Genomic DNA, 21,154 nt, shown 5'->3' on the forward strand with positions numbered 1-21,154 from the left:
AGCAGCTCCTCCTCCTTGGCAGCCCGGCGCCGCTCTCGCTGCTCCCGCTGCTCGCGCCTCTTCTGCTTCAAGTCCTTGTGCAGTGAAGTCTTCCCTTCGGTCTGCAGCCGGATCGCGGTCTGGATAGCTGCCGAGGGAGAGGGAGGGGTTTACCCCGAGCCTAGCCCACTCCTGAGAAGGGTCTTTAGGGTTCCTAGGGTCCACTCTCCAGCCTCCCGGTGGACAAAGTATTGTCACTCCCTTTTCACAGCTGAGTCTCCCGAGGCCCGGCCAGACCCAGGCGGCCCAGCGAGCACCCACCTGCAGTCCACTCCTGGCGCTGGCGCGTATCTGAGGCGCTCATCTCGTACGTGCGGGTGGCGGTCTTCACGCAGAACATGCAGCGCTTGCCGTCGCGGTCCGGCAGCACCTGGGAGGAGGGAGGTGGCCGCAGCCAGGTGGGCCTCACTAGGTCAGGGACGTACCTGTCCCAGAGGCGCTCCAGCTCAAGCCCTTCCCCTGCTTCCCTGGGAACCTTCCGCTCTGCTGCCGCCTGCATGGCCGGGCTGCGATGGTTAGTGACAGGGGTACTTGTGTCCCCACAACTCTGCAGCCCGTGTTCTTTGAAGGCTAGGCGCGGCGGATTTCCTACTGGTCTCTCTCCACCTGGACTAGAAGCCGAGCCCGGTACACGGGGCCACTCAGCGCTTCTGCAGATCTTGCCCAAACACCTGTGTGCCAGGCCCTCACTCTCGCCACCGCTGGTTTCCACACCCCTGCGGATCCAGTTCCTTCCCCTCAGGTGTTCTTCGTGTGCCTTCCGAGTGCCACTCTGCTCTAGGGCTGGTATACCTGAGGTGTCTAACGACTAAATCCACACCTTCACTAAACGTAATCACTACGGGAAATACAACTACCATATACTGAGCTTTTTTTTTTTTTTAACTAAACAATTATTTATTTTATTTATTATTATTTTTTAATTTGACCAAAGGGGCGGGACAAAAAAGCAAGCTGCCAGGTCCAGGACTTGAACCACAGTTAGTAGTGTGGGAGTCCAGCATCTCAACCCCCACGCCACCTGCTGGTCCGTGTACTGAGCTTCTTCCGTTCTATAGTCTGTACTCCTGCTTTCCAAGCATCTTTTCATTCCTTCTTCCCATACGCCCTGGCCAGGCAGGCACCATTAGCTCCACATTAAAGATAAAGCAAGCCAGGCTCTGAGACGTCTGGAAAAGTGTCCAGCCCATTTGTGAAGCTGGGATTTCAGACCACTTGTTTCTTTATGTGACAAAAATGGAAAGAGCTGGGCCAGCAGGTGGGATGGTGGTTGAGCCACTGGGCTCACATGGCCAGTGGTGGTTGGAGTCCCAGACCTGACGGCTTGGGGACCACATTGTGGACATTTGTGTGCGTGCCCAGAATCCCAGGGGAAGACTGGAGGAGACCAGACTACGGCATGGCCATCCCCCTCAGGGATGATTTCTCACTTTCCCTCTTTCTGTCTCCTGCTGGCAAGTACCTGAACCCTATGGGGAAAACAAAACAAAACAAACAAACAAACAAAGAGCCTAGCATGGCTATGATAATAATTTTTTTTTGGAGAGATTTTTCACTGTAGGGCGCGTGCGCTCGCCAGACAGACAGAGAGAGACATAGAGACAGAAAGCGAGAAATCACCCCCCAGGGGGGATGGTCATGCCACAGTCCCTTCTCCTCCATTCTCCTCTCGGGATCTTGGGCACGCACGCACACGCGCCCGGCGTGAGTTTTAAGCCACCGGGTCCGGGACATGAACCGCGGTTGACTACGTGGGAGTCCAGCGACATAGCCATTACGCTAACTGCTGGTTCCCAGCTATGATAATAATTTTTAAAAAGGTAAAATAACAAGTATCAGCAAAGATGTGAAGAAACTGAAATCCTCAGAGGGCGTAATGGTTATGTTGCTGGATTCCCACATAGCCGACCGAGGTTCAAGTCCCAGACCCAGCAGCTTAAAACTTACTCTGGGGGGGAAAAGCCTCACTCCGGGGGCTTGTGCATGCATGCCCAAAATCCCAAGAAGTGAATGGAGGAGGCAGGATTACGGTGTGGCCATTCCCCTTCCCGTAGGGGGATTTCTCACTTTCTATCTCTGTCAGGCAAGCAAGTCCCATGCCCTATAGCAAAAATCTCTCTTTAAGAAAAAGAGAGAGAGAGAAGCTGGAATCTTCTTACACTGTTGGTGACGATGTAAAATGGTGTAGCTGCTAGGAAAAGTTTGGTGCTACCTCAGAAAGTTAGAGTCACCACATGGCCAGCAATTCCACTGGCTGGCAGGTACCCAAGAGAAATGAAAACATATCCACACAGAAATGTGTACATGAATGTTCATTACAGCATTATTCCCAACAGCAAAAAGGTGGAAACAAACCAAAGTATTATTCAGCCTTAAAAAGCAATGAGGCCAGGCGCTAACAGGTGGTGTAATGATTAAGGTACTGAATTCCCATATGGCCAACCATGGTTTAAATCCTGGATCTGTTGACTTGAAAATTATACTGGGTGTGTGTGCATGTGTGCCCAAAATACCAAGAGGAAAATGGAAGAGAAGGGATTGTGGTGTGGCCACCTTAAAAAACAAACCAAAAAAAAACCCAGCAATGGGCAGGTCAGCAGGTGACTCGGAAGTTATGGCACTGGGTCCCACAGAGTTGATTCCGAGATTCGAGCACTGGATCTGGTGGGTTAAAAATCACACCAGACATGTATGCATGTGTGCCCAAAACCCTAAGAAGGGAATGGAGGAGAAGGGACTGAGGTGTGGCCATCCTCACTGAGGGGGAGGGTGATTTCTCACTTTCTCTATCTCTGTTTGTCTCTGTCTCTCTGATGAGCACACAAGCCCTATAGCAAAAACGGGGTGGGGGGTAATGAGAACTGATATATTCTACAAGATAGGTAAAGCTTGAAAATATTGTGCCAGGCCAGCAGGTGGCATGGTGGATAGAGGCACTGGATTCTCACATGGCCAACAGCAGTTCGAGTCCTAGACCTGGTAGCTTGCTTTCTCACTTTCCTTTTCTCTCTGGCTCTCTCTGGTCAAACTAGAAAATGATAATAACAAATGGAATTAAGTAAGTAAATAATTATTTAAAAGAAAAAAAAAGAAAATATTGTGCCAAGTGAAAGAAGCCAGACATGAAAGGACAAATATGATATGATTCCACTTACATAAGGTACCTAGAACAGGCGAATTCATAGGGATTGGACGTAGAATAGAGGTCACAGGGGTGGAGGGGGAGGGAAAATGAGGAGTTATTGATTAATAGAGGTGGTTTGTTGGGGGATAATAGTGATGGTTGTGCACTGTCGTTAATGCACTTAAAGCTACTGAATTGTACACTTCATATGGTTAATATGGTTGCAGAGGTCATGTCACTCATATATATATATCTATAAATGTATATATATATATATATGGGGTGGGGTTCAAAAAGTTTGTGGAAAATGTGTATTACAGGCCAGCAAATGGCATAGCAATGACATCTCTGGACTCTCATATGGTCAACTGCAGTTCAAGTCCCAGACCCGGTAGCTTGAAACTCATGCCAGGTGCATGTGCATGCATGCCCAAGATCTGGGAGAAGAATGGAGGAGAAGGGATTGCAGAATAGCCATCTCCTCTGGGGGGTGATTTCTCACTTTCCTTCTCACTGTCTCTCTCTGTCCAGTGAGCATACACACCCTATGGCAAAAACCCCTATTAAAAAAAAAAAAAAAAAGAAATGTATTATGAAAAAGCTATGTATGATTTTAAAGAAAAAAAAAACAAAACTGGGGGCCATGTAAATGGTGTAGTGGTTACCTCGCTGGACTTCCACATGACTGACTGTGGTTTGAGTCCGGGACCTGGCGGCTTGAAAATCACACTGGGCGTATGTGCGTGCATGCCCAAGATTCCAGGAGGAGAATGGAGCAGAAGGAATTGTAGTGTGGGCATCCCCTGGGATGGGGCGGGGGAGTGATTTCTCTGTTTCTCTCTCTTTTTCTCGCTCCAGCAAGCATACTTGCCCTATAACAAAAATCTCCCTAAAAAATAAAAAGAAAATTTTGCCATTTGCCGGAGGGTGAATGCATTAGCCAGAGAGAGACAGAAAGAGAAAGTGAGAAAGCACCGCTATGGGAAGTGATTACACCACTGTCCCTTCTCCACCTCTCCTTCCTTTTGCAATTTTGGAGCAGGCATGTACACGCACCCAGCATGTTTTTCAAGCCACTATGTCTGGAACTCGAACTGTGCAGTCGGCCTCGTGGGATCTAGCAACGTTAACCACACTACTGGCTTGCCCCAAGAATTTTCTGGCACCAATTTTCTGGCATACTTTAATTCTATTTTACCAGGAACTTTTAAAATCCCTTCATTTAAAATATTTTGCTTAAAACCTCTAAGGTAATAATAAACAGAGTCAAGGAAGGATAAGGGTGGGGAAGGGAGAAGAGAGGGGTACGGGTACGGAGGGAGGAGGGGAGGTGCAGAGCTGCTAGCTGGAATGGAATTCGGGTGAAAGGGAAAGACCTTTAGGAGGATTTTCAGGTGCCGTATAGATAGACGCTGCCTCTGAAATCTTTAGCAAAATTCACATTATTCCCCAAAGACTTTGGTCTTTATTTATTTAGGAGAAGTTTATTGCTACAGGGCGCGTGCGCTCGCCAGACAGACAGAGAGAGACATAGAGACAGAAAGCAAGAAATCACCCCCCAGGGGGGATGGTCACGCCGCAATCCCTTCTCCTCCATTCTCCTCTCGGGATCTTGGGCGTGCACGCACACGTGCCCGGCATGAGTTTCAAGCCACCGGGTCTGGGAAGCGAACCTCAGTCGACCACGTGGGAGTCCAGTAACATAGCCATTATGCTAACTGCTGGTTCCCGACTTTGGTATTTGATTTGCGGTTTCAGGTCTTTTCTCTTTAAGTGCTGACCTGAGACACTGCAACCAGGTGTGTTTGGGTTACGCTAATCTAAACAGGGAGCTGGGCTCCTGACGCTTTTTTCCATCTGCCCTCCTCGTGCCCACCCCTTGTCTTTGCACCAGGCTCAGGAGCCTCTGGGCCCCGAGGTGCCCGCCCGCCGCCCCCTCCTGCACCTCACCTCCACACAGCAGTGTGCATCCAGGGAGATAGTGCCCTTTTTCTCCTTGCACTCCTCACTCCCGAAGTAGCAGAGGCAGCTGGGCTGCAGCAGGAACCAGCGTTCGGCCCAGTTCCTCCTCAGGTGCCCCCGCTTCCACAGGTAGCCCTGCTGGCCAGAGCAGGGTCAGAAGCTTCACAGACCACCCCCACCCGCCCTGGTGGTCCTCCCCTAGTTCCCAGCATGGCTGACCTGCTTCAGGACGTCTTGGATGAGCTCCTGGTAGACCTCGTGGATGGCCATGCTGAGGGTATCCTGCCCCACGCCCCGAAGGCAGCGGCCCGAGTTGAAGAGCTCCAGGAACTGCCAGACACTGAGCCCCCCAGTGCTCTGGGCCGCCTGGGTCTCCTGGGCCAGCAGCTCCTCCAGCTCACCCAAGCCCACCTCCAAGCTCATGCTGCTGAGCACCTTCTTCAGCAGGTACTCCACCTGGAGGGGAGGGGAGGCAGTGACTAAGGATGGCAGTCCCGCAGGTATCCAGCATCGACACCAGGGGGCGCTCCCATCTGGCTCCCGGTGCCTGGGCAGAGGGGACCAGGCACAGGGGGCTGAGGGAGGGGACAGAGGACTAAATTCTGGAGAAGACCAGAGTTTTGGGTGGGGATCTTGGAGCCTGCATCCCAACTCAGGCATCCTCTTCCCCTCCCCAGTCACCAGTCCTACTCTTTTCTGCCTTAAAGGGCGAGTTCAAGATGGGAGCTGAGAGCTTGAGGGTGAAGCAGAGCAACAAGTCATAAAAAACGCCAGAAGAGAGGCCAGGGGCCTCCATGACTCTCCCTTTGCAGATGACAAAACCAAGGCCCAAAGGGGGAAGTGACTTGCTCTAAGTCACACAGCAAGTCAGGGCAGGGAGTTCAGAACCTGATCGGAATTTCCCAAATCCCATTCAGTCCTGATTCCAAGCCCTAGTCTCTACCCCTGGGACTCCTTCCCTTGTGGGAGGGAAGGGGCTGGGGGTGGTGGGTGTAAGCAGGGCAGGGACAGGAAACCTGTTACAGAGGAACAGGAAGTGGTGGTTGGGGTACATCCTGCTTCGGCGTGTTCTCACTGCATGTTGATCTCAGCATAAGTGGCCTCCTGGCCTGGGCGGCCCCTCGCCCTGCTGGTAGGGTTCTGAAGGGGGCAGCCAGGTGTCCATGCGGATAGACAGGTGTCGCGCCCCGCCCCAGCAGCTTCTTGGGAAACTCTTCAGGACTTTTACTCCGGGGGCTACTGGGTCTCAGCTGGGGGCTTACTAGAGGGTACTAACGCAGGGCCCTGGTGGCTCCCCTCACTCTTCGGAGCCAGGTACGAAGCGAGGACACAAATCTGAGGGCAGGTAATTGTGCGAGGACTCCTTGTACCCTCCATCTGGCTCCAGAGCCTGGGCAGGGGACCAGGCACAGGGTGGGGAGGGGCAGACAGCCAATCTGAGCCCCTCTTCCCTAAAGATTTCAATCCCTCCTGGCCTCTCCTCAGTCACAAGAGGACTGTGGGCTGAACGGGCAGGGAAGAGTGGGGAAGAGAGGGCAGGAGTGGGTGGACAGCAGGCCGGGACCTCTTCTCCCACGGTGCCTCCTCTCTGGGCCCTGGGCTGAGTCTGCCCTGGCTCTTCAGAAGACCGAAAGGGAAGATCTGGGTCCTGGGCAGATCCAGGTATCTGGGGACGGCTGGGTGTGCACCAGCGTGGGGAGACAGCGAAGGAAGGGGCTGTGAGAAGGTGACCTCGCCTCCCTCGTAGGTTTGCTGAGGACGGGCCCCAAGTGACTCAATCCCTGAGGCTGTTGTCACCCTCACCTCATCAGGAACCATGATCAGAGGGTACTTGTCCTCAGACAGGAAGTTGAAGAGGCACCAGAGGCGGAAGGCATCCTGGTTGGAGAGCATGCTGTTTCCATTGCTGTCTGCTCGGTAGTTCTTCTTGGCCGTCAGGGTCCAGCACAGCTCGTCGAAGTGCTCTTTAACGAAAGCCCCCTCCTCCACCTGCCCCAGGCCCACAAGTCAGCCAGCTGCCCCTTCCCCGCTTTACCCGCAAGCCTGCATTCTTAGCTTCATCTCTCCCCCTGCTCCCTGCCCGGCCCAGCCCAGGGCTCTAACTTGAGGAACCTCTGAGCCGATTACAAGGCAACTAGCTGGATTCAACCACCCACACGTCCCCAGCACACCTACCCACGCCCCAGCCCCTGCCAACAGAGAAACTCTGGTTCCCCTGTCCAGGGAAGAAAGGAGGGACGCCCAGGCAGGGAGTGGACAGTCAAGAACCTGGGAAGACAGTGACAGGGAGGAAGAGCAGGGTGATGGTACTGGGGCGTGCTGGAGGGCCCTTCACAGTGGTTATAGCTGGGTGCTGGAGGTGGGTCAGGCAGGGGTGCGGTGGAAGACGATGGGAAGGCTGCAGGCCGGGAGTGGAGACACCATGGGAGTAAACTGAGAGGAACAAGCGGGAGACAGGAGGCTGGGGTATGGGGATGAGTAGACGTGGACAGAGCAGGCAGGAAGGGCCGGGGCGAGGGGTCTGGCCAGTCTGGGGCAGTGGCGGGGTGAGGGGTCCTGCGAGCTAGGCCTCACCTTGTCCAGGATGTACTTGTTGAGGTAGGGCATGTAGCCCTGGCTGGACACAGGGCCATCGTCATCATCCCGGAAGTGCTCCTCCAGTGCCACGGGGTCGTGGGGGATGTGCAGGACTGTGTATAGGTTGTGGGACAGCACCTGGGACAGAGTGGCAGTTTGCTTTCCTGCACCCCAACCGAAGCTGGGCCGAAGGCTGCTTCCCACTCCCTGCTCCACCCTACTGGCCTCCTGGCCTAGTTCTCTGCACGCTGTTCAGTTCAGTAGCTAAAACATACCCCAGGTAGCGAGCGCAGAGCTAAGCACTTCCTATGTCATGAACTTAACCCCCTCAGCAACTATTCTACCTCCCTTTTACACGTGAAAAAAGCCTCGAGTCCCCGAGATAGTTCAGACCCAGACAGCCACACTCGAGTGCGCATCGGTGCCCTCTTACCGCAGACAAGGACCCTAAGGTACAACGGGCTCCGTCACTTGCCCAAGGGCCCCCAGTGAGCAAGAACCTGGGATCAGATCCAGCGCTAGCACATTCCGAGGCTCAAGGGCTTCCCACGACCCTGGGCTGTCTACAGGGGGGACGCAGAAGCCCTGAGTTTGTCACTGTTCCCATTAAAGCCCCTGTCCAGGCTGCTGCGTACCCAGGACCCAGCTACGTATGCTTTGAGAAGGGCCCCTCAGAAGACTGAAGGCAACTGGAGAGGACCGGAACCAGAGGGTGGCGCTGTGGTAAAATGCGGTGCTCTGTGAGGCTGGCACCCATACGGAGGTTCTGGGTTTGTGTCTGGAGACCTTCCTGAGTGTGTCGGGCACACGTGCCCCTGACCCAGGACTGGCTGAGGTTGGGGGCGGATCAAGACCCTGTCAGGAGCACTGCCTCTCTTTCTTTCTGTCTCACTGATGGAAGAAATACATACACTAAAAAACAAAACCAAAAGCACACTAACAATTAGAAAAAGAAAAAAAGACGAAGGGGCATAATAATGGTCTGTGAGAATGGGGAAGGCAGGGCTTCGAGGGATGGCAGTCATGACGGTGTGCAGGGAAAACATGGGTTTGCTGAGCACATCTACGATATTAGAACAAAGATGTTGGGGGCTGGCAGGTGGCATGGCGGTTAAGGCACTGGACTCCCACATGGCTGACTGTGCTTGAGTCCTGGACCTGGAGGCTTGCTTTCTCACTTTCTTTTTTTCTCTCTCCTTAGTGAAATTTAAAAATAATAATATTAAAATTAAATAAATAAATATGTAAAAAGTAAAAAGAAAGCAAAGAGGTTGAAGTTTGAAAAGATATGGTAAGGGACTAGCAGGTGGTGTGCTGGCTAAGGGTGCTGGACTCCCATATGGTTACCATGGTTCGAGTCCCGGACTTGACAGCTTGCTTTCTCACTTTCCTTCTCTCTCCCTCTCTCTCACTATCGTCAAATTTAAATAAATAAATAAATAAATAAATAAATAGAGGTTAAATAAAATAATTTTTTAAAGAACTATTTTCTTTTAACTTTATTATTAGTATTTTCCAGTTTGTTTAGAGAGAGACAGAGAAAGAGAGAGAGGGAAAGCAAGGAAGCAAGCCACTAGGTCCAGGACCTGAACCACGGGCAGCCATGTGGGACTCCAGCACATTTAACCACCACGCCGTCTGCTTAGTCCCAATTCTTTTTTTAAAGAATTTTTAAATTTAACTTTATTTATTTATTTATTTTTAATTTGATTGGAGAGGGACAGAGTGAGAGCAAGAGAGAGAAAGTGAGAAATCAAGCCACTAACTAGGTCTGAGACTCGAACCACGGTCGGCCATGTGGGAGTCCAGCGTCCTTAACCACCACACCACCTGACAGGCCCCAATAATTCTTCTTTAAAAAAAGAAAAGATCTGGTAAAAATAAACTTGGGAATAATTCTGCTATGGCACTTAACACAGGCAGTGTGAATGACTAAGTGTGTCACTATTTGCACGCTGACCATGTGCCAGCCACTGCATGACACGTTTTTATACCTCATTCCTAGTGTCCGCCACCACCTCCATACACATTACTATTCCTGCTTTCAAATGAAGATATGAAAGCTCGGAAAATTCAAGAAGAAATGGCAGAGGTGAGGTTGGAACTAAGCGTGCCTGTCTCCGGGGTGGCCTCCCTGTCGGCATCGCGATCCTGAGCCTTCTCCCCAGCAGGGTGGTGAACCCGCAAGACAAGGCCTCTGTTCACCTTCACGTCCCACAACACCCAGGTCCTCTCCTGCACACCACATGCAGTCCACTGGTGCTGTAGTTACGGTTTCCTGCGCCCCCGGAAGTGCGCTTTGGAGGCAGGTCCTTGGAGGCAGGCCCTGGCACTGCCTCAGAGACGGCCTGTGCGCCGAGCTCTCACCATATTCCGTTTGGAGAGAGAAGAACACGAGGCAAAGTAGGAGCTGGGCGGCCCGGCACGGAGTCAGTGTTTCTTTGTCCCCCCTCCTCCCTCTGGGCAGCCGTCCCTAGAGTTCTGGTTGGGGAGCTAATGAACACCCTCTACCTTAACTAAGTCCTTTGAGTTTGGTTTTATCACTACTACCAGGAAAGTCCTGACTCACACATCTGCGGTCACAGGAAACCAAGGTGCCACGGACTTCATGCTCGCACTTGAAGTCCAGTAATGCCCATAGTCCACAGACCACTGCTGGAGTGACAAGTGTCACTCTAAAGTTTCACGTACTCCCATCCGCTATCTCTTGGCATCTTTTCAAACTACCCATGTCCTTATCTTTCTTCAAGCCTCTTTTTTATTTAAGAATTATTTTTTAATTTTGATTTTTAAAAGAATTTTTGTATTTAACTTTTTATTTATTCATTTATTATTTGACTAGAGAGGGACAGAGTGAGAGAGAGAATGAGAAAGCAAGCTGCCAGGTCTCGGACTCAAACCACAGTCAGCCATGTTGGAGTCCAGTGCTCTTAACTACCCCATCACTTGCTGGCCCCTTAAGAATGATTTTATTGAGGACCAGCAGGTGGCATAGTGGTTAAGGCGCTGGACAGTTCCACATGACCGACCATGGTTCGATTCCCGAACCTGGTGGCTTGCTTTCTCATTTCCTCTCTTTCTCTCTGTGTGTCTCTCTCTGATCAAATGAAAATAAATGAGCGAATAAATAAAGTTAAATAAATTATTCTTTAAAAAGAATTATTTTATTTAACGTTATTTATGTATTTAAATTTGACCAGAGAGGGATAGAGCAAGAACAAAAGTGAGAGGGGAAAGTGAGAAAGCAAGCCACCAGGTCCGGGACTTGAACCATTGTCAGTCACATGGGAGTCCAGCGCTTTAACCACCACACCACCTGCTGGACCCGTACAGAGAGACAGAAAGTGAGAAAGCAAGCTGCCAGGTCCAGGACTTGAACTGCGGTTGGCCATGTGGTAGTCCAGTGCCCCCAACCACCATGCTATCTGCAGGTCCCTCTTCAAGGCTCTTAAAGCACCTCTTTGAGGAAGCCTCCTGCTTAGTCCACACCAAACAGCTACACTCCAATGAGGGGATGTGGAGGCAAGGGCCTTCACTTTCCAGTTGTGGGATTTGGGAAAGCTCCTTCTCTCTGAGCCGAGTCCTGTTGAGATTGACAATAAACTGGGGCTAATACCTGTCATGGAGGGGCCAGCAGATGGCGTAATGGTCATGTCGCTGGACTCCCACATAGCTGACCGTGGTTCAAGTCCCAGACCCAGCAGCTTAAACTCACACTGGGCGCATGTGTGTGCGTGCCCAAAATCCCAAGAAGAGAATGGATGAGAAGGGACTGCAGCATGGCCATCCCTCCAGAGGTGTTTTTTCGCTTTCTCTTTGTCTCTCTGTCTCTCTCTGGTGAGCAAAAATCTCCCTTAAAAAGGGGGGGGGCAGCAGGTGGTGCGGTGATTAAGGGTGCTGGACTCCCACATGGCCTATCGTGGTTTGAGTCCTGGACCTGGTGACTTGCTTTCTCACTTTCTCTCTCTCTCTCACTCTCTCACTCTGTCCCTCTCTAGTCAAATTAAAAAATAAAGGAAAAAAAATAAAACAACTCCCCATGGAGAGGGGCTGATGTGAGATATGTGTGAACTACCAGACCCAAATCTGCACAGAGCGAATGTCGGTTCCCTGCCCATGTGGAAAGTGCTGCTTTTTTTTTTTTTTTGGAGAGGTTTTTGCTATTGGGCACGTGCGCTCACCAGAGAGACAGAGAGAGACAGAGAGACAGAAAGCGAGTAATCACCCCTCAGGGGGGATGGCCATGCCGCAATCCCTTCTCCTCCATTATCCTCTCAGGATCTTGGGCACGCATGCACACGCACCCAGCGTGAGTTTTAAGCCACCGGGTCCGGGACTTGAACCGCAGTCAACCACATGGGAGTTCAGTGACATAGCCATTACGCTAACTGCTGATCCCAAAAGTGCTGCTTTTTATCCAACGAATTGACACAGATGCAAAACATGGCTAATGTCAGGTACTGAGGTTGTGGACAAATGGGAACCCTAATGCCCTGCCGGTCAGGTGAGAATTGGTAGTCTTGTTTTAGGGTGAGCAAGTTTGCTAACGTTAAAATTGGGCATGATGTACTTGACCTACCTACAGATGCTCAAGGGGACAGAGCTACAGGCACAGAATGCTCATCGAAGCATCGTTTATACGTAGAGGCCTGGAGACACCTGAGGCTCCCCCAGAAGGGGCCAGGCACACCATGTCATGGGCCGCTAATGTGTGCTTGGAAAGCGCTTACTTCGGTGGGCCAGCTGGTGGCAGGATCCACAAGGCCTCCCGAGAAGGGAATGGAGGAGAAGGGATTGCTGCATTGCCATCCCACCTAGGGGGTGATTTCTTTCTTTCTCTCATTCTTACTCCCCCTGGTGCACATGGGCCCTATAACCAAACTTAAAAAAAAAAAAAAGATTTTACTTCTGCCACTTGTGTGCTTATCAGTAAATAATTTCTTTTTTTTTTCTTTTTTTCCCCATAAGGTGTGTGTGCTTTCTGGGGAGAGACAGAGAGAGAAGGAAAGTGAGAAATCACTCCCCAGGGAGGATGTCCATGCTGCAATCTCTTCTCCTCCCTTCTCCTCTCAGGATTTGGGGCATGTACACTGATATAGCCAGTGTGATTTTCATGGTGATGGGGTCCAGAACTCAAACCATGGTCAGCCATGTGGGAATCCAGCACCTTAACCACCATGCCACCTGCTGGTCCCAATTATTGTAAGACTTTCGTCTCTTTTTCTGTGAAGGTAATGACGGGGCCTGCACAAAGGGCTTTGGAGTGGAGAACTTAGCATGGTAGCTGATACACTGAATGATATGCATCCCGTGCTGGCCTGTGGAAAAAGCAAGCTGCAGAATGAAATGCTTCTGAAACAGGGCCAGCCAGGTGGTGTGGTGGGGAAGGCAGCTAGATCCCACACGGCTGATAGCATAGTTCACACCCCAGACCCGGCAGCTTGAAAAATAGGCCAGGTGCATGCGTGCATCTGCTCTGAATCCTGAGACGAGAATGGAGGAAAAGGGATTGCAGTGTGGCCATCCCCCTTGGGGGAGGGGGGTAGTTTTTCACTTTCCCTCTCTCTCGTTCTCTCTCTCCAGCGAGCACACGCATTCCAGAGCAAAACTCTTTTGAAAGGTAATAAATGTTTGTAAAATAAATACATATGCAAAAATGAGATGGAATCATAAGAAACAGCTGTTTTAGTAGGTCGAAATGATCACATGTCAGATATTCCATATGGTTCAACTTAGCATGCTTATTTGCACGGAGTAAAAACGGAGGGCCAGCAGGTGGCATAGTGGTTAAAATGGCTGGATCCCACATGGGTGACTTCGTGGTTTGAGTCCCAGGCCTGCTGGCTTTAAAATCACTCTGGGCACGTGTGTGTGCTCAAAATTCTGGGAGGAGAATCGAGGAGAAGGGACTGTGTTATGACCATCCCCCTTGGGAGTGATTGCTCACTGTTTCTCTCCCTCTCTCTCTGTTGAGCGCATGTGCCTCATAGCAAAACGAAGAAAAAAAGGGAAAGAAAAAGCATGGCTTGCTCTGCAGCCTCATGGCTAATGCAGGTGGATCCCACATAGCTAACGATGCAGTTTGGGTCCTGGATCTGGTGGCTTGAGAAACACACTGGGCGCATGTGCATGTGTGCCCAAAACTAGGAAGGAAGAGATAGAGGAGGATTGCACATGACCCTTCCCCACAGGGGAGTGCTTTCTTATCTCTCTGTCTCTCTCTCTTTAGCGTACGAGCCCCCGACAACAACAGCAAAAATCTGGAAGCCTCAGTGAACTGTTAACAGATATCCTCCCGACTCGCTGCAGAGAGAGGGATGGAGGGTAGAGGAGTAATGTTTGTAACATTTATTATATTTTTCTCTACTCTGAATTTTCAAATGAGTAAATATGTTTTACTTTTATAATGTTTCTTTTTTTTTTCCCTAAAGGGCATGTGCATTCTCCAGAGAGAGAAAGTGAGAAATCACCCTCCGAGGGGGATGGCCATGAGCAGCTCCTTCTCCTCCATTCTTCTCTCCAGCATGCACGCACACGGGCCTGGCATGATCTTCAAGCTGCCAGTCTGCGTAGTAGCTAGCTAGGGGGATCCAGCGCCTGAACCTCCATGCCACCTGCTGGCCCTCATCTTCTTTAATGTTATTTTCTTCTACTGATTTTGTTTTTAAACGAGGAGCATATATTGTTTTTATGCCAACAATTTAAAATAATCCTAGGGGGCTAGCAGGTCGGTGTGGTGGTTAAAGGTGCTGAATTCCCACATGGCCATCCATGGTTCAAGTCCCTGACCTGGTGGCTTGCTTTCTCTTTCTCTCTCTGGTCAAATAAAAATAACAATAACAACAAATGCAATTAAATAAATAAATAATTCTTTACAATAAATAACTAAAACAATCCTAGGGGAGAAAAACCAAAGGGCGCCTTTAACTACTGTTATTAACGTGCCCTGTTATTAAGTGGCTCTGCAGCAACATCCGTTGTTGCTCTGTGTGCGCAGTTCTGGGCGCTGTACCCTCCTCCAGGGTGGCAAGGACTCTAATCCTTACCCCGACTTCAGTTCAGAGATGAGTAGAATGCCCCCCACACGCTCAGCTCACTGTTTCTGCCTCCTCGAATCTAGTGGCTTCCCATCGTTTTCAGAGTCAAAGCACAAGCCATTCCAGAGGCCTCCAGGTTGGATGTGACCCGCCTAACACACCTTTTCTGACCTCATCCACACTGGCCTCCTCCTTGCTGCTCCTCAAATGGGCCACGCATACGCTTGCCTCAGGGTCTTCCGCAGCCTGGGACCCTCCTCTCGCAGGCAGGCCCCTCTTCTTCCCTCCGTTTTACTCAGATGGCACCTTCACAGGGAGGCCTCCCCTGATCACCCAATGCCCTGGAGCCCCTCACTCCCTGTTTCTGCTTCTGCTTTCTCTTCCTCCAGGTCACAGATCATCCTCCACCCTACCACCCCCTTTATGTATTTACTTAGTTTAGGGTGTCCCCCGACTAGAAGGCCAGCGCAGGGTGGCGGGCTTTGGATTGCTCTCCGCCTCATCGCTGGGCCTGGATGTTCTATAAGTATTTACCAAATGAACATGCGTGCTTCATGGGCAGAAGTAGGAAAAACACACACACCAGAGAGGCAGGTACTGCATCTGAGCGTACGAACCTTCCCGGGCCTCAGTTCTCATACCCCTAAAAAGGGAGTTCCGGGAGATAATGTGTGACCCCCGATCGCTCAAGCCAGGGTGGACCCTGCCCGTAGTCACACAGCTGTTGAGCTGTTTCTCTCCTTGGCTCTTGGCCCACTCTGCCCTCCAGGACCTACTCCGCCCATTTTCCTCACCTGGGCCTTTTACCACTGGACTCCGGAGCCCAGGGCAGAGGCTCTGACCTGCCAGCTGTCAGGTATCGAGACAAAGAAGAATCCAAGTGTCCAGACACTCGGGGCTCAGAGTCTCGCCCCAGAGAGCGGGGCAGCCCTGACCACCAGGCTTCCTGTGCCTGGGTGTGGGGAAGGTGTGACCAGGGAGGGATCCTGCTGGAAAGGAAATGGCAGGGTAGAGGCGTGGCGGGCAGGAGCTCACTTGCAGATCTCAATCAAGCCTCGGCCCTGGAGGCAGGTGCTCTCATTATCCTCATTTTACAGATGAGCACACCAAGGCTCCAGAGGTGCAGTGTCTTGCCCAAGGTCTAAGGCCAAAGCCCTGCCCATTGTCTCTATTCCAATTGGCTCTGGCTGAGCGTTAGAATCACCTGGGGAGTGTCTTCTCCGCACCCCCACCCCCAGACATACTGACTCAGAGTTTCCAGGGGTGGGGCCCAGGTGTCTGTCTCTTTCACAAGTTGCCACTCAAGCTCCTTCAGAGAGGACTCCCTCAGTCTTCCCACCCACACAGGCAGCCGGTGGCCTCTGAGCGGCCTCAGCTATTCATCTCTCCTCTGACGGCATGTGGGGGGAGTGGTTCTCCTCTAGGGCCTTGGAGAGCTCCAACTCCCAGCGGGGACAAGAAGCGAGGGAAGACCGCTCGGGCTCAGCAGTTCCCAGCCTCCAGGATGCTGCGGCCCGGGCTGACCAGGGAGTAGATGCGGACAGAGGGGTTTGGGGTTTTGCTTAAAAGCACTGAGCAATGGCTTCAGAAAGAATGAATACTCTCTTCCTTCTAAATGGCCTTTAAATGAATCTAGATACCAAGTGATCCTTTTAAAAGACACAGATTAGTTGAAGGGTCACTGAATGTGTGTGAGGGTTTCTAAAGCATAAGGATGATGATTGGGGGGGCGCTGAGCATGTGCACAGGTGGGAGTCTGCGTTAGCTGTGAAACCTGCTGAGAACGACACGGGGCTAGAGGGGCTGGGTACGGGCAGCAAAGGAAGCACGGGCTCAGAGGGAGAGGAGACGCTGCGCCAAGGGTCACTTCACCTACTTGATGTCCTGGGTCGTCAGGAAAGTCATGATGGGTTTCCCTGTGTTTTTCTATGCAAAGATGCATCATGACTTTTCTTCCTTTCTTTTTGTTTTTAAGAGAGTTTTTGCTATAGGATGTGAGTGTTCTCTGGAGAGACAGAGACAGAAAGGGAGAAATCACGCCCTGGGGAGATGGTCACACTGCAATCCCTTCTCCTCCACTCTCTTCTTGAGATTTTTTTTTTTTTTGAGAGGTTTTCGCTACAGGGCGTGTGCGCTCGCCAGACAGACAGAGAGAGACAGAGAGACAGAAAGCGAGAAATCACCCCCCAGGGGGGATGGTCATGCCGCAATCCCTTCTCCTCCATTCTCCTCTCGGGATCTTGGGCACGCACGCACATGCGCCCGGTGTGAGTTTTAAGCCACCGGGTCTGGGACACAAACCGCAGTCAACTACATGGGAGTCCAGCGACATAGCCATTATGCTAACTGCTGGTTCCCATCTCTTCTTGAGATTTTGGGCATGCACACACACACACACACACCCAGCATGAGTTTTAAGCTGGGTCCGGGACTCAAAGTGCAGTCGGCTACCTGGAGTCCAGTGACATAACCATGATGCCATCTGCTGGTCCTGTGTCATGACTTTTCCAACGACCCAGTACTTTTTGTTACTTTCCTTGGCTCGCTGGATGGCTCGGTGATCCCCAGAGGAACCGTTTTGCTTTATAGATGAGAATGGTGGCTCAGAGACTGGCAGTGACTTGCCCATGGTAGCAGTAGAGGTCTAAGCCCTCGGAGTGCTGCGTCAGGTGCTTTGCATGTCATTCAATCTTCCTCCCTTCTTTTTTTTTTTTTTTTTTTTGGGGGGGGGGGTTTTTTTGCCCAGGGCTCACCAGAAAGAGAGAGAGACAGAGAGATAGAAAGTGAGAAATCACTCCCCAGGGGGGATGGCCATGCCGCAATCCTTTCTCCTCCATTCTCCTCTGGGGATCTTGGGCACACACGCACACGTGCCTGGCGTGAGTTTAAGCCACTGGGTCTGGGACTTGAACCACAGTCAACTACATGGGAGTCCAGTGACATAGCCATCACGCCAACTGCTGGTCCCTCATCTTCCCCTCTTGACCCACATCCTACCCCTCAAGTTCACAGGGGGTTAAGACAAAGCTGATGACCCTAGTCGGAAGGTTGCTGGACTGGAGCTGCTCTTAACCTTGCCCTCCACCAAGGAGGAGGCAGAGCCTGAGGCTCAGACGTTCTCTGTGGGGACGAAGCCCTCCTGGGCTCTGGGGTCGCCCGTGTCAGCTGGAGGCTCAGGAGCCTGGGAGGCCTCAGGATGCCCTCCCTCCCTGCCCCAGCTCCTGCCAGTCAATGCGAGTCATAGGCCGCCTTCTAAGCTGCTCGAATCAGGGATACCCTGCCCCATCCACGTCTCTGCCCTTGCTGCCTGGCAGCCAGGGAGGGAAGAAGCCAGATCTCCAGCTGATCTCCCATGAGGCCTACATCAAAGTTGCTCCCCTGAGGAAGAGGGCATGGCCACTAGGAAACCCACCAAAGGGTCCCTTCTCTAGAGCCCTCTGTCAGGAAGGCTAGTCTCTCTTGAAGTTTTTTTTAAAAGAACTATTTATTTAATTTAATTTATTCTTTCATTTATTTTAATTTGACCAGAGAGAGACACAGAGAGAGACACCAGGTCCGGGACTTGAACTGTGGTTGGCCGTGTGGGAGTGTCCAGCACCTCAACCACCATTCCACCTGCCGGCCCCATTTCTTGAAGTTCTTTAGAGAAAGCTCTGGGTTTGCTGCAAAAACGCACAACCCTTAACTCATAGGAAGTTTTGTGTTTAACATAAACCTATCCTGGGCAGAAGTGCCACACCCACTGGTCTATTTCCACTGTTCTCAACCCAAGTGGACATAAGCCATTGTTTTTTTTTAGAGAAATTTTTGCTATAGGGCACATGTGCTTGCTGGAGAGACAGAGAGAGACAGAGACAGAAAGCGAGAAATCACCCTCCAGGGGGGATGGCCACATTGCAATCCCTTCACCTCCATTGTCCTCTTGGGATCTTGGGCACGCACACGCACCCTGTGTGTTTCAAGCTGCTGGGTCCGGGATTTGAAGGTGGTCGACTACTAAGGTGGTCCAGCAACGTAACATTACACCACCTGCTGGTCCCCTGTATATTTTTCTAACTTGAAATGTTCTTTCTTTCACGAGAAAGACAAGCACCCTCCACAGGGTCTCATGCTGCAGTACTGGGAGTATACGCACATGTGTGCCTGGCATGTACAAGTTGATCTGGAAACCAAACCTGGATCTTCCCTACGGCTTCCAGCAGAGTACGGTGCCACTGCTGTGCCGCTGCACTGCACTTTCTTTTCAGTTTTGCTATAAGGCGTGTGCACTTGCTAGAGAAAGAAAGGGAAATGAGAAATCAGCCTCCATGGGGGGAAGGCCGCACTGCAATCCCTTCTCCTCTCAGGATTCTGGGCATGCACACACATGTGCCTGGAGTGATTTTCAAGTCACACATCCAGGACCTGAACTGCCCAGTTGGCCATGTGGGATCCACAGCCTTAACCTCCATGCCACCTGCTGGCCCTGCATTGTACTTTATTTAAAAAAAAAAAGAATTATTTAGGGGCTGGCAGGTGGCCTGGTGGTTAAAGTGCTAGACTCCCACTGGCTGACTGTGGTTCAAGTGCTGGACCTGGCAGCTTGTTTTTCCACTTTCTCTCTCTCTCTTCCCCTCTTTGTTCAAATTAAATAATAAACAAAAAAAATAAAATAATTCTTAAAAAAGAATTATTTAACTTATTGCTTTTAAAGACTTATTTAATGTTATTCATTCACTCATTTATTCTAATTCAACCATATATATATATATAGGGAGAGAGAGAGAGAGAGAGAGAGAAACCTGGTCCCAGATTCAAATGACGGTCAGCCATGTGGGAGTGTCCAGCGCTTTAACCACCACACCACCTGCCAGTCCGTATTTAAGTTATTATTTAATTTTCTATAGGGTACGTGCGCTCATCAAAGAGAGGAAGAAAGCATGTGCTCAAGACACCAAGTCTGGGACTCGAACCATGGTCAGCCATGTGGAAGTCCAGCACCTTAACCACCATGACACCTGCTGGCCCTCTGCATGGCACTTTCTAAGAGAATTCAAAGTGAAGTAAACTGCACCTGGGTTCCCTCCCAAACTTTCTTTTCTCCAGGGAACACAACTACTCCTTGGGCTTTTTTTTTTTTTTTTTTCTTTTTTTGAGAGGGGTTTTTGCTATAGGGCGCGTGTGCTCACCAGACAGAGAGAGACAGAGAGACAGAAAGCGAGAAATCATCCCCCAGGGGGCCATGCCGCAATCCCTTCTCCTCTGCAATCCCTTCTCCTCGATTCTCCTCTCGGGATCTTGGGCATGCACACACATGCGCCCAGCGTGAATTTTAAGTCACCGGGTCTGGGACGTGAACCACAGTCGACTACATGGGAGTCCAGTGACATAGCCATTATGCTAACTGTTGGTCCCTCCTCTGTTTTCTTTATGGGTCTGCCCAGGACAGTCAATGGCAGCCCCTCTACAACACATCAGGGGAGAAATGACAACTGTCACACACAGACACAGACTGCCCCGGGCTGGTACGAATCTGGTCCCAACCAAGGACCCCAACGCTAGGGACAGTTTTAGTAAGAACAGGTGCATCCCGAGGTCTCTTCCCTCATCCTTTAGCCTTCTCAGGGGAGGGGAGTGGGCCCTGCTGGTTTATCGCATCTGCTTCTTCCTCCGGCTGCTGACCACTTCTCTATTACTCCTTTGCCTTTCCGGCATCCCCACCCCCAACACTATCACTACTTCCTCCCATTCCAGTCTGCACTGCGATGGTCTGGGGGAGTCCCCCGCCTTCCTCCTCTAACAGGGACCTGCTATTGCTGCCCCACCCCCCTTGGCACCCGAAACTCCCACTGTTAGCTCAGGTTCCCCGGGGGACAAGTTTTCCGTTAAGTCGGAGTGAATTCTACCACTGATCCTGTGTGACCAGACAGGCTGCTGGCAGTGGGCCCAGTCTGAGCTGTCACATAGGTACGGTGACAGTCAGTTCAAGTATGCGAGTTCTCCATGGACTCTTCCCTAGAAATAGTCAACGTGTGGGGGTGGGCACGTAGACTTCAGCCCAGTCAGAGGCCGGGAAGTCGTACTGGCTGACGGCACCGGGAGCATGGGAACCACTGGAGAGCTGTGCCTCCACGTACGAGGGACACAGGGAGCCTAAGAGATCTGCAGGGCCACAGGTAACGGGGGAAATGGCTCCCTGGAGCAAGCCATGCAGTTGTCATTTCCTTGGCAAGACATTCCAGAGGCTGGGACGGAGGTGGGTGTGGGCAGTGTCTGCGCGGATGGATTTGGGATGATCCACTTTCTGCCATCTACTGTGGACCCAGCTAGAGGTTTACATAGGAAGTCAAGAACCCGCTGCTGGGAGGTCTGCCCTGAGTGACCAAATACGGCAGCAGCCTCTCCTTCCTGGGGGAGCGAAGCTGTTGGTTCGATG

At 51.3% G+C, this 21,154-nt stretch overlaps 1 protein-coding gene across 1 annotated transcript in view; it reads right to left on the minus strand.

Annotated features, from left to right (window-relative positions):
* Nucleotides 1-21,154, minus strand: part of DEF6 (DEF6 guanine nucleotide exchange factor) — a 27,843-nt gene that overhangs the window by 4,542 nt on the left and 2,147 nt on the right. The window contains exons 2-7 of the mRNA XM_027770203.1: nucleotides 7,700-7,840; nucleotides 6,929-7,114; nucleotides 5,345-5,581; nucleotides 5,114-5,260; nucleotides 301-409; nucleotides 1-127 (exon numbers count right to left, since the gene is read on the minus strand). Coding sequence (XP_027626004.1) covers nucleotides 1-127; nucleotides 301-409; nucleotides 5,114-5,260; nucleotides 5,345-5,581; nucleotides 6,929-7,114; nucleotides 7,700-7,840 — 947 coding nt within the window. The remainder of the gene's footprint in view (nucleotides 128-300; nucleotides 410-5,113; nucleotides 5,261-5,344; nucleotides 5,582-6,928; nucleotides 7,115-7,699; nucleotides 7,841-21,154) is intronic.

This window comes from Tupaia chinensis, unplaced genomic scaffold (assembly GCF_000334495.1).
Source record: "Tupaia chinensis unplaced genomic scaffold, TupChi_1.0 Scaffold000116_1, whole genome shotgun sequence".
In the NCBI taxonomy this organism is placed as follows: domain Eukaryota; kingdom Metazoa; phylum Chordata; class Mammalia; order Scandentia; family Tupaiidae; genus Tupaia; species Tupaia belangeri.